Genomic DNA, 17747 nt, shown 5'->3' on the forward strand with positions numbered 1-17747 from the left:
GAATTTTATGCAGGAATCTTAGAGGGCAGATAGATCTCTTTAAAATAATAGGTGTTTGCCTTATAGACATTGGTCTGGAACAATCTCGTTTTAGAGATACAGGGTGTTGAAGTTGTTAAAAAAATTGATTTTTTGTTTATATCCCAGGAATCTATGAATCGATCTCAATAGAATTTGGTACAGATAATCTATGATAGTAAGCCTTCCATTCCCTAAAATATCAGCTCTAAAGTTACAACCAGTGGTGTACATCTGGGCAGGGGTCATCGCCTTTCTTATAAAAAAACCTAGGCCACTGCATTTTTTACAAGTTATTGTAACGGATTTATATTCAAATGAACAAAATACGTGAAAAAGGAACTTGAATTTTGTCTCTAAGATTCGCCGTTTTCAACTTATTCATACCAATACAATCCTCTTGTGCAGACATTTATAACTATATATTACAAGAATATTTATGTTTATGTTTAAAAGTAATTGCAATTTGTAAGCACAACAAAATTCTTTACACTCGTTTCAACACCACCTGTGAGGTAGAGTTCCTTACGCGTTTTAGTTTCCCCTGGAAGCCTAACCCACCATCTTACATATAAGAACAATTTCAATCAAAATAATAATAATAAATGTACATTTACCAAAGGCGAGGGGTAGTGAATTTTGACAATCTGCAAAATTGGTCACAAGAAAATTCTCATGAAATTCAGACAAGATCTTTTTAACACCAATTTTCTGTGAACGTGTGGCTCAGAATAATTCGCAATAAAGTTTGTGGACCTTACTTCTTGCCACCCTGTCTAAATTCCCAGTCATTTCTAAACTTTCTAGAAAACCATATATTTGAATTATTAGAGGATGTTCCATTAAATATACGACAACATAGCTGGATACAATGGATGGTGCTCCTGCGCATTCTGGGAGAATAATATAAGAATGACTTAATGAAAATTATATGGGGCGATGAATAGGTAGAAGACCAAATGCCAATGTTAACCATAATGGTGCAGAGGGTCCAGTGTCTTGGCCAGCCAGAGTGCCATATCTAAAGCGACTGGACTTCTTTGTTTGGGGTTATCTGAAAAGTAAAATTTATTCTACTCCAACAGATACAACTACTGCAACGAATAGAAGACGGGTGTATTGAATTAAAATAAAACCACCACACGATATTTGCTTCAATTAATTCCATTAATAGATATCCGAAATGTATCGATGTGGGTGGTTCGCATTTTGAACAATTGTTGTAAATATGTAACGTTAATTTTGTTTCTTGTTGCCGTTGCTTGGTAAATATATTTTTATTATTATTCTGATTTAAATTGTTCTTATTTGTAAAGAGTATTAGGCCTCCAGGGAAAACTAATACACGCCAGGAACACTACCTCACAGCTGGTGTAGAAAGAAGTGTAAATAATTTTGTTGATGTGCTTACAAATTGCACTTACTTTTAAGCATAAACCATAAACATAAATATTCTTGTAATATTATAGTTAGAAGCGTCTGCCACAAGGGGATTGTATTGGTATGAATAACTTGAGAACGGCGAATCTTAGGGAAAAAATCACCTTTTTTACGTATTTTGTGCATTAAAATATAAATCAGTTACAATGACTTGTAAAAAATACAGTGGCGTAGGTTTTTTCGTAAAAAAGGGATGACCCCTGTCCATTTGTACACCACTCATATTTTAGGGAATGTAAGGCATACTACCATAAATTATCTGTACCAAATTTTATTGAATAAATTCCGGAGATATAAACAAGAAATCACCCGTATCTCTAAATCGGGACTATTCCAGACCAATGTTTATAAGGCAAACACATATTATTTCCTGCATAAAATTCGGACCACCCTGTATATTGTGTGTAACTGAAAGGTTGGGAAATAACTAAACGGTGGATTTTTTGGTTTAAAAAATCAATTTTTCTCATATGAAGTTATGCTCTACGGGTTTTATTAGCTACAGGGCGCTAAAAAATTTAAAAAAATTTAGTTTTTCTCCAATAACTTACGAACATTATAAGATAATGGAACGAAATTTTAGCATTAGCTTAATTTAACAATCCCCTAGTAACAGAAAAAATATTTTCTTGGTAGGTTACTCAGTGGCGTGCATACGGATTGTACCGTAAGGTTTTTCGAACAAAATTGTGGTACGACACTGATAAAATCATTTTTTTTATATTTTTTCTCTTGCGTTTTATTTCTAGCTCTTGTAATTTTTCCGTAAATAAAACTTTTGTAAATACCATTTTTTCTACATTAGAAAATAAAATTAACAAAAACATTATGAAGTATGCTTTGACTCAGTCACCGAACATGATCAAATAGGCTTGAAAAAAGACTTTTGCATTGAAAATGATATTAAAAAATTAAATTTTTTGAAATTTTTTAGCGCTCTGTAGCTTTGAAAATAAAAGCTGTAGAGCATAACTTTATATGACAAATATTTATTTTTTTAAATAAAAAATCCACCGTTTAATTTATTCCCAACCTTTTCATTACACCCTGTATTTATATGTATACATTATTTATATGTTTTTTGTTGCATTTTTAAGGCCTTCATGCTCGTAAAAACAAATTTGAGATCCATGGACAACTTTATGAGAAATCATAAAAAAACCGAAAAAGTACGGAAAGTTTAAGGCCGTCTAACTTTTTTATTTTAAGAGATAGAGAAAACTTATTTTAATAAAATTTCATGGTAAAATTGATATCTTTCACCTGGTGCAAACAAATTTTTGAAGTATTGCTGCGCCCTCTACGCGGGCAAAAAAAAATTGTTATCGAAGCAGGCTGTGGATACAAAAAATTTCTCGTTTTTTCCTCTTTCATGCTCTACTATTTTTCATGTTCTACTACATGTTGCCTTTATCTTTTATATTTATTACATTTTTATCATTTTGGCATCAAAGATGTAGATTAATATATTGTAATTGTTTTAAACACTACAACCAACTACAAAAAATGTTATGAATATAATGTACTTTGTTGATGCTAAGAATCTGCAATATCTGGCACCCATCAGTTTACCATCATAGAAGGAAGGTCCTATGATTTTGGTATAAAGAATTCTAAGCCAAACGTTTACCGAAAACCTCTGTTTTAACGTAGTTTCTCCGTGCGAATGTAAATTCCCACTAGTCCATTTGAAGTAAAAGTTCCTATTAAAAAATCCATTGTTACAAAAATTAGGCACATCTGACCAGAGAATTCTTTTGCATATAAAAGGATTTTCCCTCTTTCTTTCTTCTCACCACCTACACCACCTACCCTACAGAACCCTAATCTCCTCGGTTTATCTTCTTCCCTCAAGCTCAAGAGGTGCACTTTTTCACCTTATAACATTTGAAACAATTTTTTCGTAATATCATTCTTGCACTATCCTTTTCTCAATGGTAGTTCACTTCAGTCTCTTACTGTTTTGCTCATTTTTCCTATTTACATAATTTAAAATTCTGTTAACATTACCTATTTTGTTAGCGAAGGTTTTCTACATTCCGCAAGTGCTTGAATATAATTAAAATTGCATTGATAGTACAATACAAACACTTCTCATTATGTGAAAATATCATTATTATTTAAAATTTTAGTTTTACAAATCACAGTTAACTGTAACAATTTCCAAACCATCAGTTATATATAAACTATAACAATAAACAATTTGTTGAATAATGATATTACTGGGATAGCACATTTGTTTTCATAGCGTGCTACATTTGGCGTAAGCTACTTTGTCTGTGCAAGAACAATGTTGAAGGTTCAGTTTTCTCTAAAGTAAAAAACCAATATTATAATAATGTGTGTATTTTGCTTAAAAGAAGTACATTATATTTATTAAATTTTTTTGTTCAACGTGTCTACAATAATTTCTACGTTAACACGAAAATGTTAAGTACATTTTCAGTGTCAAAATTATAAAAAATGTAATAAATATAAAAGATACAGGCAACATGTATACGATATTTTAAAAATCTGTTTGCACTCTGTAAAAGATATCAATTTTGCCATGAAATTTTATTAAAATAAGTTTTCTCTATCTCTTAAAATAAAAAAGTTAGACGACCCTAAACTTTCGGTACTTTTCCGGTTTTTTTATGATTACTCACAAAGTTGGCCATGGATCTCAAATTTGTTTTTACGAGCATAAAGGCCTCAAAATATGGAACAAAAATCATATAAAGATTTTTGACGTCGTATATTAAGCGAGATTCATGGGAGTGGCCATCTTATAGTAGACAGACTGTATATGCACTGCTATTTTTTTAAAACCTGACAGTCCAACTTTTTTATTTGAAGTAATAGACTAGAACTTCCAAATGCAAAGTTGTAGGAAATAACTTGATTAAGAACAATTTACAAATAATTCTTTCTGGTGTTGCCAGAATTCTAAATAAAAAATGTTATGTAACATTTCCTTATTGGAGTAGCCGTTTTCGAACAATCAGCAAAAGCAACGAAAATAATCTGCAGTCGGCAGGAACTAAAAGAAGCTAACACAGCAATAGTAGGCCTTGGATATTAAACAAAAATTGTGTTATTTGAAAGGAGCTAGCATTATTGTATTGTCATTGTGTTATTTGAAAGCTGTTGTATTTGAATGTGTATATAAAAGTAACGTTTTAATTCAGTTGCGAAGATGATTTTCGAACTTTTGCAGATCCAACCAGTTGTTTTCAGTTTTACTGTTAGTTCTCAAAAACTCAGGATTTGGAAAGGGCTTATCGGAATGTCTTGCGTGGAAGTCAGCGCACGCATTGCATATACTTAAGCCACCAACATGAAAAATTAATTCAACTTTCTCTTTTGGATTAAATAACTGATTCATCTTAGCAACTGAATTAAAACATTTTTTATACACATTCAAATACAACAGCTGTCAAATAACACAATGACAGTACAATAATGATAGCTCCTTTAAAACAACACAATTTTTGTCTAATTTCCAAGACCTACTATTGCTGTGTTAGCTTCTTTTAGTTCCTTCCGACTACTGATTATTTTCGTTGTTTTTGCTGATTGTTCTAAAACGGTTACTCCAATAAAGAAATGTGACAACATTTTCTATTTAGAATTTGAAAGTTTGTCAAATTATGTTAAAAAAATACGGTGTTGCTCATTCAAACTTCATAGACTAATGAGTTCCTACATAAGCAATGTGTTATCTAAAGTCAATCACCCAAATCACAAATTTCTATCTTCACTAGATAACTCGTTTTCTAGTAGATGGGGTTCGGTTCAAAGAATTCCTAGAAAGCATCGGGGTTTTTGAACTCCCAAATGTGATGCCGGCAGTTATGTCAATGCACCGATCCATTAAGATAAAAAGTAACCTCGCCAGAAAAAATTATGTTCTTGAGGAAGTCGGGGTCTCCGTTACATCGATGCATTAAATCTTCACAAAAGTGGAGACGGCGGTCTGGATCGTCCTCAGTCAATGCATGAATGAAGTGACCCTTATAGGGGTGAAATTTCTCTTTTTTGAGAAAGTTCACCACAGTTACATGTGAAATATCATTGTTCAATGCAATCGACCTTGTACTAGAATGAGGGTTGTCCTGGAGCTCCACCAGGATATTCAATCTAGTTTCATCATCTACTCTAGGACGACCCGCACGAGGAGCATCTTTCACACTACCAGTTTCCTCAAACCTTGCCAGTACCCTACTAACCGTAGATTGCGTAATTGGTGGTCTGTCAGGGTACGTTGCATTAAATAATTGGCAAGCTTCTTGATGGGTTCGTAACTTATCGCCGAAACCAATCATCCTCAAAATATCAATTCTTTCGCGTTCACTAAGTTTTGCCATTTCGAATTAAACGATTTCACCAAAGAATGTTAAATCGGTACTGATTTTTAGTCTTCAATATTTCAGGTAATCTACTCCTTTCAAGTAAACATTTCTTTGGATCTTTTTTTTTTGGGAAATTTATCGGCAAACTCGAAGACAAAAAGTCGACCTTAATTTGCTACATACTATTTGGATTTTGTGCGGTTGAACTTGGTTCTAAATTTTGCAGTTTAATCAGGATCCTGACAATATCTGATGAATAATTCCGCAAATATTACATAACACCAGTTGCAACTTAAGTTATCTGAAATGCTTTCTGCCGAATAAATTTTTTTCTAAGGCATTTGATCCGTAAACAGCAAATTATTGCATTCAAGAACTTAAGGTGCATTTTTCTAAAAAAAATTGTTATGTAAGACATCGAAATTTTCACACCGTTGTTTAGATAATTATCACTGTCATCAATTTCGAACGAAAAAAATATGCGTTGTCATTTAAAAAAAAATTATGTCATCGCTGCCGTAAGTGGATTATCGGGAAAAAAAATTTCCACATAACAAGGTGCCCTGGATCAAATAAAAATCGACGGGTCTCACCGTTTTTCGAAAAAAAATTGTTTAACGAAAATACGAATTTTATGCAGAACTTTTTTACCACGCTGTATATGTTGTAGTACACAAAAGATTAAGAGACACGTATTTTTTTATCGGCGGAAAAACATTTTTACGGGGTGAAATACACCCTCAATGTTCGACCCCAAAACAGTTTTTTCTAAATGTCTGGGGTTCTAATCAATATTTTGAAATGAAACAAAATGGAAATTACTTATTATAAAAAAACAATATTTCGGAAGTGATTCCGTGTTTGGGGGTTGCTATCCTTATTTTTTATTTCAGAAAAACTATATTTCTTTTATAAAAAATTCATATTTACTCAGAGAGTTAAAAATATGATTTATGTAAACAAATTGACAAAATTAAATTAACCTGTTTCGGGTTTTTCGTTAAAATTTCTTGTTTAAGGGGTGAACAACCTGTTAATGAGAAAAATGCCTGTACGATTAGAATTAACATTGTAAAATAAAAAAAATGCTTTTTCTCTAACCATACGAATAATTTTTTCTTTTAGCCTAAAACGGATTTAAACGGATGCAAACTACCCCTCGTATTAACCCCCAAAAATAATATTTCCGTGAAAACTCGGGTTCTAATCAATATTTTGGAATGAAACAAAATGGAAATTACTTCTTATAAAAAAACATTGTTTCACAAGTGATTCCGTGTTTGGGGGTTGGAACCCTTATTTTTATTTCGGAAAAAATGTTTTTTTTGCAAACTTTTTTATAAAAAATTTATATTTGCTCAAAAAAAATTTAAAAATATCGTTTATGTAAACAAATTGACAAAATTAAGTTGACCTGTTTTTTATCGGCGGAAAAACATAGTTACGGGGTGAAATACAACCTTAAAGTATGCCCCCTAAACAGTTTTTTCTAAATATCTGGGGTTCTAATCAATATTTTGAAATGAAAATAGTATAATACATAAAAAAAATACTATATCCGATATTCTCTAAAATTAGGAATGTAAGTACCTACATTATACAGGAGAAAAATGGGAAATATATTATCACAGTTAAATAAATTAATAATAATTGATTCAAATAAAAAATGAAACCAACTATTAATCGATACAGTTAGCTTTGTTCATTTTAAAAGAAGTTTGTAACCTTTGACTTTTTTTCTAGCTCTTACCCTTTTTGAGTTATCTTGAAAAACCCCTTTGTTTTATCTTTATTCACCCTTGGCCGGGGGTTGAACAAAAAATTACTCTCACTTATTGTTATAATATACCTTAAACTAACTCATATCAAAAATTCAGCCAAGTTGACCAAATTTCGATTAAAGGCTTGTTTAATTGGACTATTAAGAGAATACGCTGTAGTAAATTTCATTTAATTCTGTAGGTTCATTATGAAGATATGGCAGAAAATATGTATATATGTTTTTGTAAACTTTAGCACCCTGTATCTCGAATATAGAGTTCCGCAGGAAAAAAGTTTATAGAGCAAACCCTACTTATTTTTTTGGTAATGAATCTAGTCCTGCAGTTTGTGTATTTAAAGTGAAATCAGCCAGTATAATATATTGGTTCTAATGTTACACCTCTATTTTGTCTTTTTTTCTGGTGGGATATTGCCACGCGTATATACTTTTTTATTTTTTTACCTGCGAGTATGACAAATTGTATTTTCTATTTTTTGCTATTTGATTTACCTAAACGATTTGTTGTTTATTCTCTCTGTACTATATTGCCCCACATAGCAATAAAACCTCTTATAAGGATTTTAATAGAAAGGAGTACAGAGCGAAAAATATCACGTCTTAAAAGAAAAAATTGAATTATGGTGGCTGAGATAAATGTTACAAGACGCAGATATTAGTTATATGAAGTGATTAATGTTTGACCTTGTTAAGTTTGACGTTATAATGTTTTGAGAGTATAGTAGAGCAAAAATGATGTATGGCAATACATAAATTATGTGGATCAAATCTAAAAGAAATAAGTACATGTATTATACGGTTCTGTTTTGATGTAGAAAGTTACATTGTAACCTAAATACAGGGTCCCCATGGTTCATCGGCCGTTACGTGAGAGCGATAAAGAAAGTCATAGAAATCCGTGCGATAGAGAAAGACGGCTATAATGAAAGCTTCTAATAGTCACCGCCCATTTCGCCCTTCCACAAATAAGATCCACTTCTTATTTGAACCATGGGGACTTTCCGACCCTGTATAAAATATCTATTGGCGGCTAAGTTGCTTATACCTACTGTTGCCGAATCAAACTGTTTTCTCTGAAAAAGCAAAGATAAACTAATAACAAAAAAATACAAAACAACTTTGAATCCTTGTTTAAAAAAGTTAGGTACCATTTTGTTTAAAACGTACCTAGTAATTATTATTTAAAGTTCTATAGTTAACATCGCACTTGGAACAAAAAACAAGTTCGTATTACATACAGTGCCTAATTGTGGCTATGTATAACATTAATATTTTTAGATAGTAAATGGATTTTGAATAATTTCCAATGCATTTTGACACAGGAATGTAAATGTGAATTTAAAATAAACTATCTAGTTGGTACGGCGTACAAAATTATATACAGGGTCGGAAAGTCCCCATGATTCATCGGCCGTTACGTGAGAGCGATAAAGTAAGTCATAGAAATTCGTGCGATAGAGAAAGATGGCTATAATGAAGACGTCCAATAGTCACCGCCGATTTCGCCCTTCCACAAATAAGAAGTGGAAATTTGTGCAGAAATTTGAGTAAAATTTATTTTTGTAAATTTAAATTACATTATTCCTTGTTTATGTAAATTAAATAAATTTATTATTGCATAAATTTTGCACATATCAAAGTGGTATATACAAATTAGCTGCCCGCATTGTAAAAAAAAATAAAAAATTTTAATCCCTGTGGATCCTAAATGACATCCCTGATAATATTTTTCGATATTGTCAAAAATAACGGTACTTTACCCTTGGCGACTAAAAATATTTTTCTAAATACTGAACACCCTGTATAAAAAATGACAAATATCTTGACAGTTTTGACTGTTTTGGAACAAGCAGGAGTTTTTTCAAAGAGTGACTTTTTGTCTTAAACCCACAAATAAAAAACCTTTCCCTCTTTCGGACTTTACAGCGGGACACGCTGTATATATATATTTTCGATGAATTTTAATAAATGAAGACACATTAACATTTTCTTTTTCATCTCCGTTAGACACTTGTTGGATTTATAAATTCAGATCAAACAACAGAACTGTGTTTCAAAGAAGTTAAACACCGTCAACAGTTAACTGCCACATTTCTATGTAATCACGACGGGGAAGGAAGGAAGGATGAAACCTCCGCCTTTGAATATTGTATGGGTTTCAGGGGTAGAAATCGATTACCATTTATTTGTTTGGGGGTTACCCTCTAGTTACAAATCATAGAAAATAAATTGTGTTAAGATGTTTATACGTCAGAGAATGTTGAAGGTTAACAAAGTTCAGATTGAACTAGTACAAAAGTTATATGCTATGATTCAGTTATTCACTGTTTTAAAGATAATAATGAAAGAGTTTTAGTCATTCCTTAAAAAATTATGCCTTCGAAGTGGATGTGAACAACAAGCTCGAAACCAAAAGAAGGAACACTTTAAAATGTTTTTAAGTGACATACTTTTCGAAAACTTTCAAAAAATATGTTCACAGAATATTAATTGTTTTTTAAATATGTACATATATACAGGGTGTGCTAAGTAAAGGAAAAACATCCAGGGGCGAATGCTGTGACCAAAAAAAGGGTTTTTTGTTGTATAAATGTAAGGTCTTAGGGCAATCATTGTCCAGATACTGCGTGTCAAAAATTAAAAAAAAATCAATTTTTAATTTCCAAACCGCTTTAGAATCTACCACCAGTAGTGGAGGTGTGGGCATCATAGTTCATTATTTTGCCAAAAAATATGTCACCATGTATAATATTACAAATAAAATAGGTCATCATATACGCCATTGTATTATCTTCACTTTTTCTTTCTTTACACTTTTTTGTATTCCAAACCGATTAATAACGAAAATGATCAAGTATATTTTTACAATACTCATTACATTACTTAAAATAATGACAAAATAATAACAATGGGATTACTTTACTATGATTTTTTATAACAAATGTTGGAAATGGGCCAACCTTCGGCCAAAATGCATGCTTGAAATTGCAGCTCGAAAACGTGCAGAACTTCCATCACAACCAGCTATAATTTGCTGAGGCAAGTGCTCCTCAGATTCATTTTGAACCTTGTAAACTAATGTCTTGAGATATCCTCTAAACAAACAAGTAGATCAGGTAAAAAGTTTTCAAGAAAATGTCTATAGGAGGTACCGGTTAAAGTTATTGGTAAAAAGTAAGGCCCAACAAGAAAATTTCCAATAATACCCACCCATATATTTAAAGAAAACTGATGTTAAAATCGAGATTCCATTATGGCATGAGGGTTTTCATCATACCAAACGTGTTTATTGTGGAAAAATTAGCTTCGTCGGTAAACAATATGCCAGCAGGAATGTCAACATCTTGTTCAATTGTTTGCACTATCCAGTGGCAAAATTGTAGGCGAGCATGATAGTCTTGCGGCAGTAAAGCTTGAACCCTTTGTATGTGATACTGGTATACTGCTGATGTTTCAGAACGGCCCAGACTAATTTATGATTCACATTAAGATTTGCAGCGATCTTCCTAATACTAGTATTTGGGCCTTCTTCAATTTCCTGTAGAATAGCTTCTTCCAACTCAGGCGTTCTAACACTTAAAGGTCTTCCAGGAATTGGACCTTTCTAAAATGAACCTGATTCCGACGTTGAAAAGCATTACTGATCATTTTTGGATTTGGAGTTGAATGATTTGGAAATCTATCCATATAAATTCACCTAGCCCAAGTACCATTTCTATCTGCAAAGCCATAAATATACACCATTGAATATGCATAAGCCATTATTAAAACTTATTCTTTTTAAAAAGTAAGCTTAATTTGAAAATATATAATATTAAATAATATGACTTATTATTATTGTTTGCATGGCCTCCCAAAGACATGTTTAAGGTGGCCATATTTCTGGCAAAAAATGACCCGTATTTGTAGTGTTTTTAGGTACTGAAATCTCAAAAAATAGCGCACGAAGAACAAAACTAAATGCAAAAATAGAATCCTTAAACTTTTGTTTATTCATTCTTACCATTTAAATGTTGCTAATATAAAATTATAACTTTAAAAATACTTTTTTAAGACTCACCTTTGTTGCTAACCTAATGTCACATCTTAACATGGATTTTCTCATGCATATAAAACAAAAGTAAACAATTTTATATGCAGCACTAAGTACCTAAGTTTATGTCATACAAATATTTAGGTGTACAAAAAAATATAAAAAAGTAGTTATTTTGACAAATTTCTGTACCTAAAAACATATCGGCATTTTTACATAAGGTTCATTATCTCACAAACTTCGTCTAGTTCATTGTCTAGAAATCTGTCAAGATAGTAAAAATTTTACCCAATTTTATGATACAATAGTTCAGCATTCGATTAAGAGGTGGCGGTAAAGTCAATTTCTATTACACAGGGAGCCAAATTTTGCAAATATTCTGTTGAAAATTAGTTTTTAACATAGGTATTTAGTTTTCTAAAAAAAAGTCGGGAGACTACTGTTACCACTTCTATCCAATTAAATACAGGGTAATTTAGAAATACAAGGAAAAAAATTAGGTAGGTACAGTCTACTTACGTGAGAAATTTTTTGACCCGTATTTTCTGGTTTCTCGATTTCTAATTTTTGTAGGCCCTGCGGCTCCTTGAAATTGGCCCTAAAATTTCGTTTTGAGCAAATATCTCCGAAACCGTAACCCGTAAAAAAGACAATAAAGGTGTGGAGACCAATTGATAAACTTTTAACAAATGTTTTCTTCCTTTAATATTTAATTTCTACAAAAAATCTCAAGTTTATGATACTATCTTTAGAAGATAAATGGATAATTGAAAATTTTTTAAATTACATAATTTATTAAAATCCTTGAGAGAATAAGGTGACAGCGAAATCACGAATTCACAACATCACTCAATCTTTTGAATTATCTTCACAGCTACCATTTACATTTTATGAATTTATACTTTTTCAAGTTTGTCAATGGTAGTACACTGCATCTTTAGCAACGTTTTCTGTAAAATTAAACTTCAAATGAAAAAGTAAATAGTAAAATTCAAATACATGGAAAAACTATTGAATTAATAATGTTCATATAGACTATCTACAACCCCATATAAATTTTATTAATGTCGCCTTTACGTTTTCGAAGATATTTGCAAAATACAAAGTTGTAAGCCCAATTTCAAGGGGCCCCAAAAAATAAAACATTGGGAAAACAAAAAAATACGGTCGAATAATTTCTCACGCAGATAATATACCCAATTGCTTTCCTAGTATTTCTCAACTACTCAGTATATTTAGATATTTTCTCCTAGTAAAGTTTCAGTGAAAAATTTGTTGTGCATAAAAAAATTGTGTAAACGTCAAGCAGAGAAACAAATGATTGAAAATGTGAATTTGCTTTCTAATAGCGATGTTATTTATATAACGTAACAAAAACAAAGGAAGACAAATAGACTATAGGCATGTTATCTTTTATTTTCGAGTAAAGAACGCCAAAAATAATTTATTAAATATTTCTCATATGAGGTAATTCAAAAATTTCCAAACAAATTTATCAATCTGTTAATAAATTACTCAATTGTTATTTAAAATATTTATTATTAAATATTGTAAGAGTTGAATAATAAAGAGCAAATATAAATACATTCATTATATAATTATATAATTTTACATTTATTATATTATATTATTCGATAGTAGTAAATAATTAATTATACATATACAGTGTGTCCAATGAAGTCGGCACCATATGGGATACTTTTTTATTATTGGTTATATTAAAAAAGGTTAATCTTGATAAACTGCATGGCCTAAAACCCAAAATGAAATAATCAGATTTCAATTTTTTCCAGTCGTATACGAGGTTTGTCGAAAAATGTAAATTTTGTCCAAAAGTAAAGTACCTTTATTTTTTACAATATCGACAATCGTTATTGAGAAAAGTTGATCCTAATATAAAACTACGCTCAGGTATTCAATATTATCCATCTACCATTAAAAAACGTATTCTGTTATTTTTGTAAAAATAACTTCTCTAAATTGCCATCGTCAATTTACGTCTAGAGATCGAAATAAATATATAATGCATTGACGAACAAATTAATTCAATACAATAAATGTTTTATGATTTGCAAAATTAAATTATAATTTATTTGTTTATTTCATACTATATTGGTACCCAAAAATTATTAAAGAGTATTTTAATGATAGATGAACAATATTGGATATATCTGACCGTAGTTTTCTATTACGATCAACTTTTCTTAATAACGATTGTCGATATTGTAAAAAATAAAGGTACTCTACTCTTGAGCAAAAACATTTTTCAACAAACCTCGTATACGACTGAAAAAAATTGAAATCTGATTATTTCATTGGGTTTTAAGCCTTTTTATTAAGAATAACTTTTTGTCATAAAACCAATAATAAAATATATATCCTATGTATCCCATATGGTATGTATGTATCCTATATGGTGACGACTTAATTGGACACACTGTATTTACAAATTTATTTAATCTAACGTGATTGACTATATTATATTATATTATATTATATTATATTAGGTACAATTATTACTTAAAAGTTCCTGTTTCTGTTTTTCTTTGATTCTTTGTTTCTTTTCGCTTCTAAAATATAAGTTGGGTCTTTACATTTCAAATTTCTTCCTCTTCTATTAAGTATAATTTCAGGAGCTAAACAGTCCATGTAGAATGTTTCTAATTTTTTAAACATATTGTCGATAAATGGTTTGTCTGAAGCTATTTTTTGTATCAACAGATCATTACTATCGCCTGTGTAAATTACGAAATAACATATGACTCTTCCTGTTATTGCTAATTGACCTTGTACCTAAAAGACAAGAAATATTGATTACATATACATCACGTTTTAATTTATTTTACTTACTTGATAGTAATAGTTATGAGTTTTTTTCAATTTCACTTCATCTTTGTCTTTATATAAACAAGGCACCATTTTTTTCTCCACTGCCTCTGCCAAAGTAATTCCTGATAGAGCTACCTTTTCCAAACATTTGACTTCTATAATGCTGTCATCTCCANCAGTATTAGAGAAATTAGAAATCAAAAGGTAAGTCATTAGTCTGTACCCTTCCAACAGGTATCTACCCCAGGTAGTCGCTTCGAAGCAATCCTACAGGCTTGGGAAAAAGCTGGGAATTTCAAAGAAAAAAATTTTAAAACTATATTCTCCTTATTTTAGAAGGTCCAAAGCATTTTTTAAATCAATAAAAAAATAGATTTTCTGATAATTTTACAGCGGTACCACCCCTTAAGAAGATATTTTCTTGCATACGGCCTTATAATTGCAGTCTTTATTTTATCACTATGGCTACTATGGCCAGAGTTTCATGTCTCAGGTTTTTTTCTCTTGTAAATTTTTTGGATTAATAATTATTTTATTTCTCGCCACCAACATATTTTCGATACAAATCTGATTTTGTCATCAAAAAATTAATAGACTTGATATAAAAAAGGAATAAAGTTCTGTGAAGATCAAAACTCTGTAATCGAATATGTTTCCATGAAATGAAATTGAAAAACTATTGGAAATTTCAAAGAAAATTCGGTATCTCCCAAACTAAAATCCAGAGCACTTTTCGCTTGTAATGCAAACTGTTGCGAGGTCAGAGAACAACCCATTAAAATTCGAATGATTTGCAATGGGTGCCAAGAAGTGAAATTGAAGGAAAACTATTGGAAATTTCAAAGAAAATTCGAAATTATTATTATTATTATTATTATTATTATTATTCTATTTTTTTGGGAGCGTATACTGCTAAGGTCATAGGCTCCTTCAGTTTAGGATTGGTTAGGTAAGTAGTTTTCTCATAACTTTTTATCAATGGCCTTCAGAAATCCCAAAGTCTTTCTGATTTCAGCATTGCTATTGTAGTATAACAACCCTATGTTCGACAAAAAATAGGTAAACGTAGTTGTGGCCAAAAATATGTGATCGTCATAAGGAATCCCTACGTTGTATGTTTCTATTTTTTAATTGACCGGAAGGCACTGGCTACTAACTTTGTAGAGGGGATGTATGGTTTAATTATATAAAACAAAAGCAGAGTAAATACACCTAACCTTTATTTACATACAATTCAAATTAAACATGTGACAAATAGAAAGAACAACAAAAACATTAACAACCATTTAACATAAAATGAGAGTGCCAGGCTCACCTAGAGCTCCTGTGGGGAAAGAGCATGGCAGAGAAACCCACGATCGTTGCTCTTACCACCCAAATATAAATACAAAACAACCGCTAACCAAAGGCATAAATTAAGAACCTTTGCTAATGATAAATAAGACCTGTCTCATTTAATGTGTCACTAAATGTCATCTGTTACCTCATATTAGTCATACACACTTCCAAGTAAAACTGAAGAGGTTTGGTGTTAGTTAGCCGGCAGAGCCGGAAGGTACTGGAGTCCCATACGGGAGGCAATCCAGCTATAGTTGAGATTTCGGAAGATCCTTCATAACACTGGAGTCCCATACGGGAGGCAATCGAGCTTAATCCAGATTCGTTCCGCACGGGCGAAAATGTTAGTAAATTCAACAAGGCTCGTATAGACGTATGACATAAAGTGAGCACAAGAAATCAAAGAACAACCTAATCATGATAAAACAAGTTAAATGTGAAACAAAGAGGTCGTTAATGCAATATCTGGGCAGTCACGACAATATACATATTTTAACATGTAATAAATAATGAGCAATCTATAATAATAATTGTAACAATTTTATCTTAGAAAAATATACGCCCCTGAGCGTAAGACAATGAAGGCTAAACATATACAGAATTATTATCATGAAACATCTATATTTTACGAACAACGTAATCATGACAAAAACAAGTTAGATGTGAAACAAAGGAGTCATTATTGTAATGTCTGGGCGCCCACACAATATATATATTTTAACATGAAATAAATAATGAGCAATCGTTAATAATAATTATAACAATTTTACCTTAGAAAAATATATGCCCTTGAGCATAAAGCAATGGAAGCTAAACATACAAAGAATTATTATCATGAAACATCTATAATCATCACAATCATAAGATTACATAGAACAATTAACAACAAAGTACTTAAAGAATATTACCTGCTAACTAATAACACTTTAAACAATTGACTTTTCACTACTTTGACACACTGCCCGCCGATCGTCTTACTACCTATCTGCACACTGTTCTCACTTCAACTGCCTATCTTCAACTCTCTAGGCTTCCTTCCAGAATTCCTACCTAAGTGCCTGTTTTTTGTGCTTCCTTCTATCGACCGTTAATATTACTTTTTCATTGTTATACAACACCTATGTAACAGGTGACGTCGAAGTTGATAAGATAAGTACGGTTTTGCACACTATTTAAATTTTTCTGCAGGTCCGGTGCTATATTAAAAAGTTGTCTCTGCATATCTTTACGAGGGCACTCGCAGATTATATGATGGACAGTAAGTGTAACACCACAATGGATGCATCGCGGAGTAGTTTGTTCTCTGACCTCGCAACAGTTAGCATACCAAGCGGAAAAGTGCTCTGGATTTTAGTTTGGGAGATATCGAATTTTCTTTGAAATTTCCAATAGTTTTCCTTCAATTTCACCCCCTGGAACCAGTTGCAAGTCGTTCAAATTTTAACTGTATATAAGAATATAGACGTTAAAGATAACGTCTCAGGAATTGGCGTACCTACCAAGCAAACAAGTGCTGCGGATTGTAGTTTCAGTTTCACCGTTTGGAACCCATTACAAATCATTCAAATTTTAATGGGATGTTCTCGAACGTCTCAGCAGTCAGAATACCAAGCGAATAAGTGCTGCGGATTGCAATTGTTAGAAACACACTAATTATCAGCGAATATTCAATATATTAAACTAAATACAAGTTTTTAGTTTGTATTATAATAAGTTCCTAAAGCACTTAAAACAGCTAGTCACTAGGGCGTCTGCTGTCGAATGCCGAATGCCGAGTGCTGAATGGTGAATATCGAGTGCTGAATGCCGAGGAATTTGTTTATTTTACTTAGCTCTTGCCTCTCGGGTTAAGTGTTCACATTATCGGTCTTCGCTCGATTTCTAACACGGCCTTTCCTGACTTTAGAGTGTCCCACTCTAACAATATACAGGGAGACCCATTACCTAGAGCAAAAAAATCGAACAAGCATTTGAC

The 17747-nt window shown here is 31.6% G+C and overlaps 1 protein-coding gene across 1 annotated transcript; it reads right to left on the bottom strand.

The window, feature by feature from the left end:
• Window positions 1-13923: 13923 nt before the first annotated feature.
• Window positions 13924-14594, bottom strand: LOC108913925. The gene is made up of 2 exons (XM_018719574.2): window positions 14456-14594; window positions 13924-14398 (listed from the first exon to the last, which is right to left on the bottom strand). Exons 1-2 carry the CDS (start codon window positions 14522-14524, stop codon window positions 14126-14128), a joined length of 342 nt encoding a protein of 113 aa, XP_018575090.1. The 5' UTR covers window positions 14525-14594; the 3' UTR covers window positions 13924-14125.
• Between the last annotated feature and the right edge of the window lie 3153 nt (window positions 14595-17747).

This window comes from Anoplophora glabripennis, unplaced genomic scaffold, assembly GCF_000390285.2.
Source record: "Anoplophora glabripennis isolate ALB-LARVAE unplaced genomic scaffold, Agla_2.0 scaffold949, whole genome shotgun sequence".
NCBI classification, from domain to species: Eukaryota; Metazoa; Arthropoda; class Insecta; order Coleoptera; family Cerambycidae; genus Anoplophora; species Anoplophora glabripennis.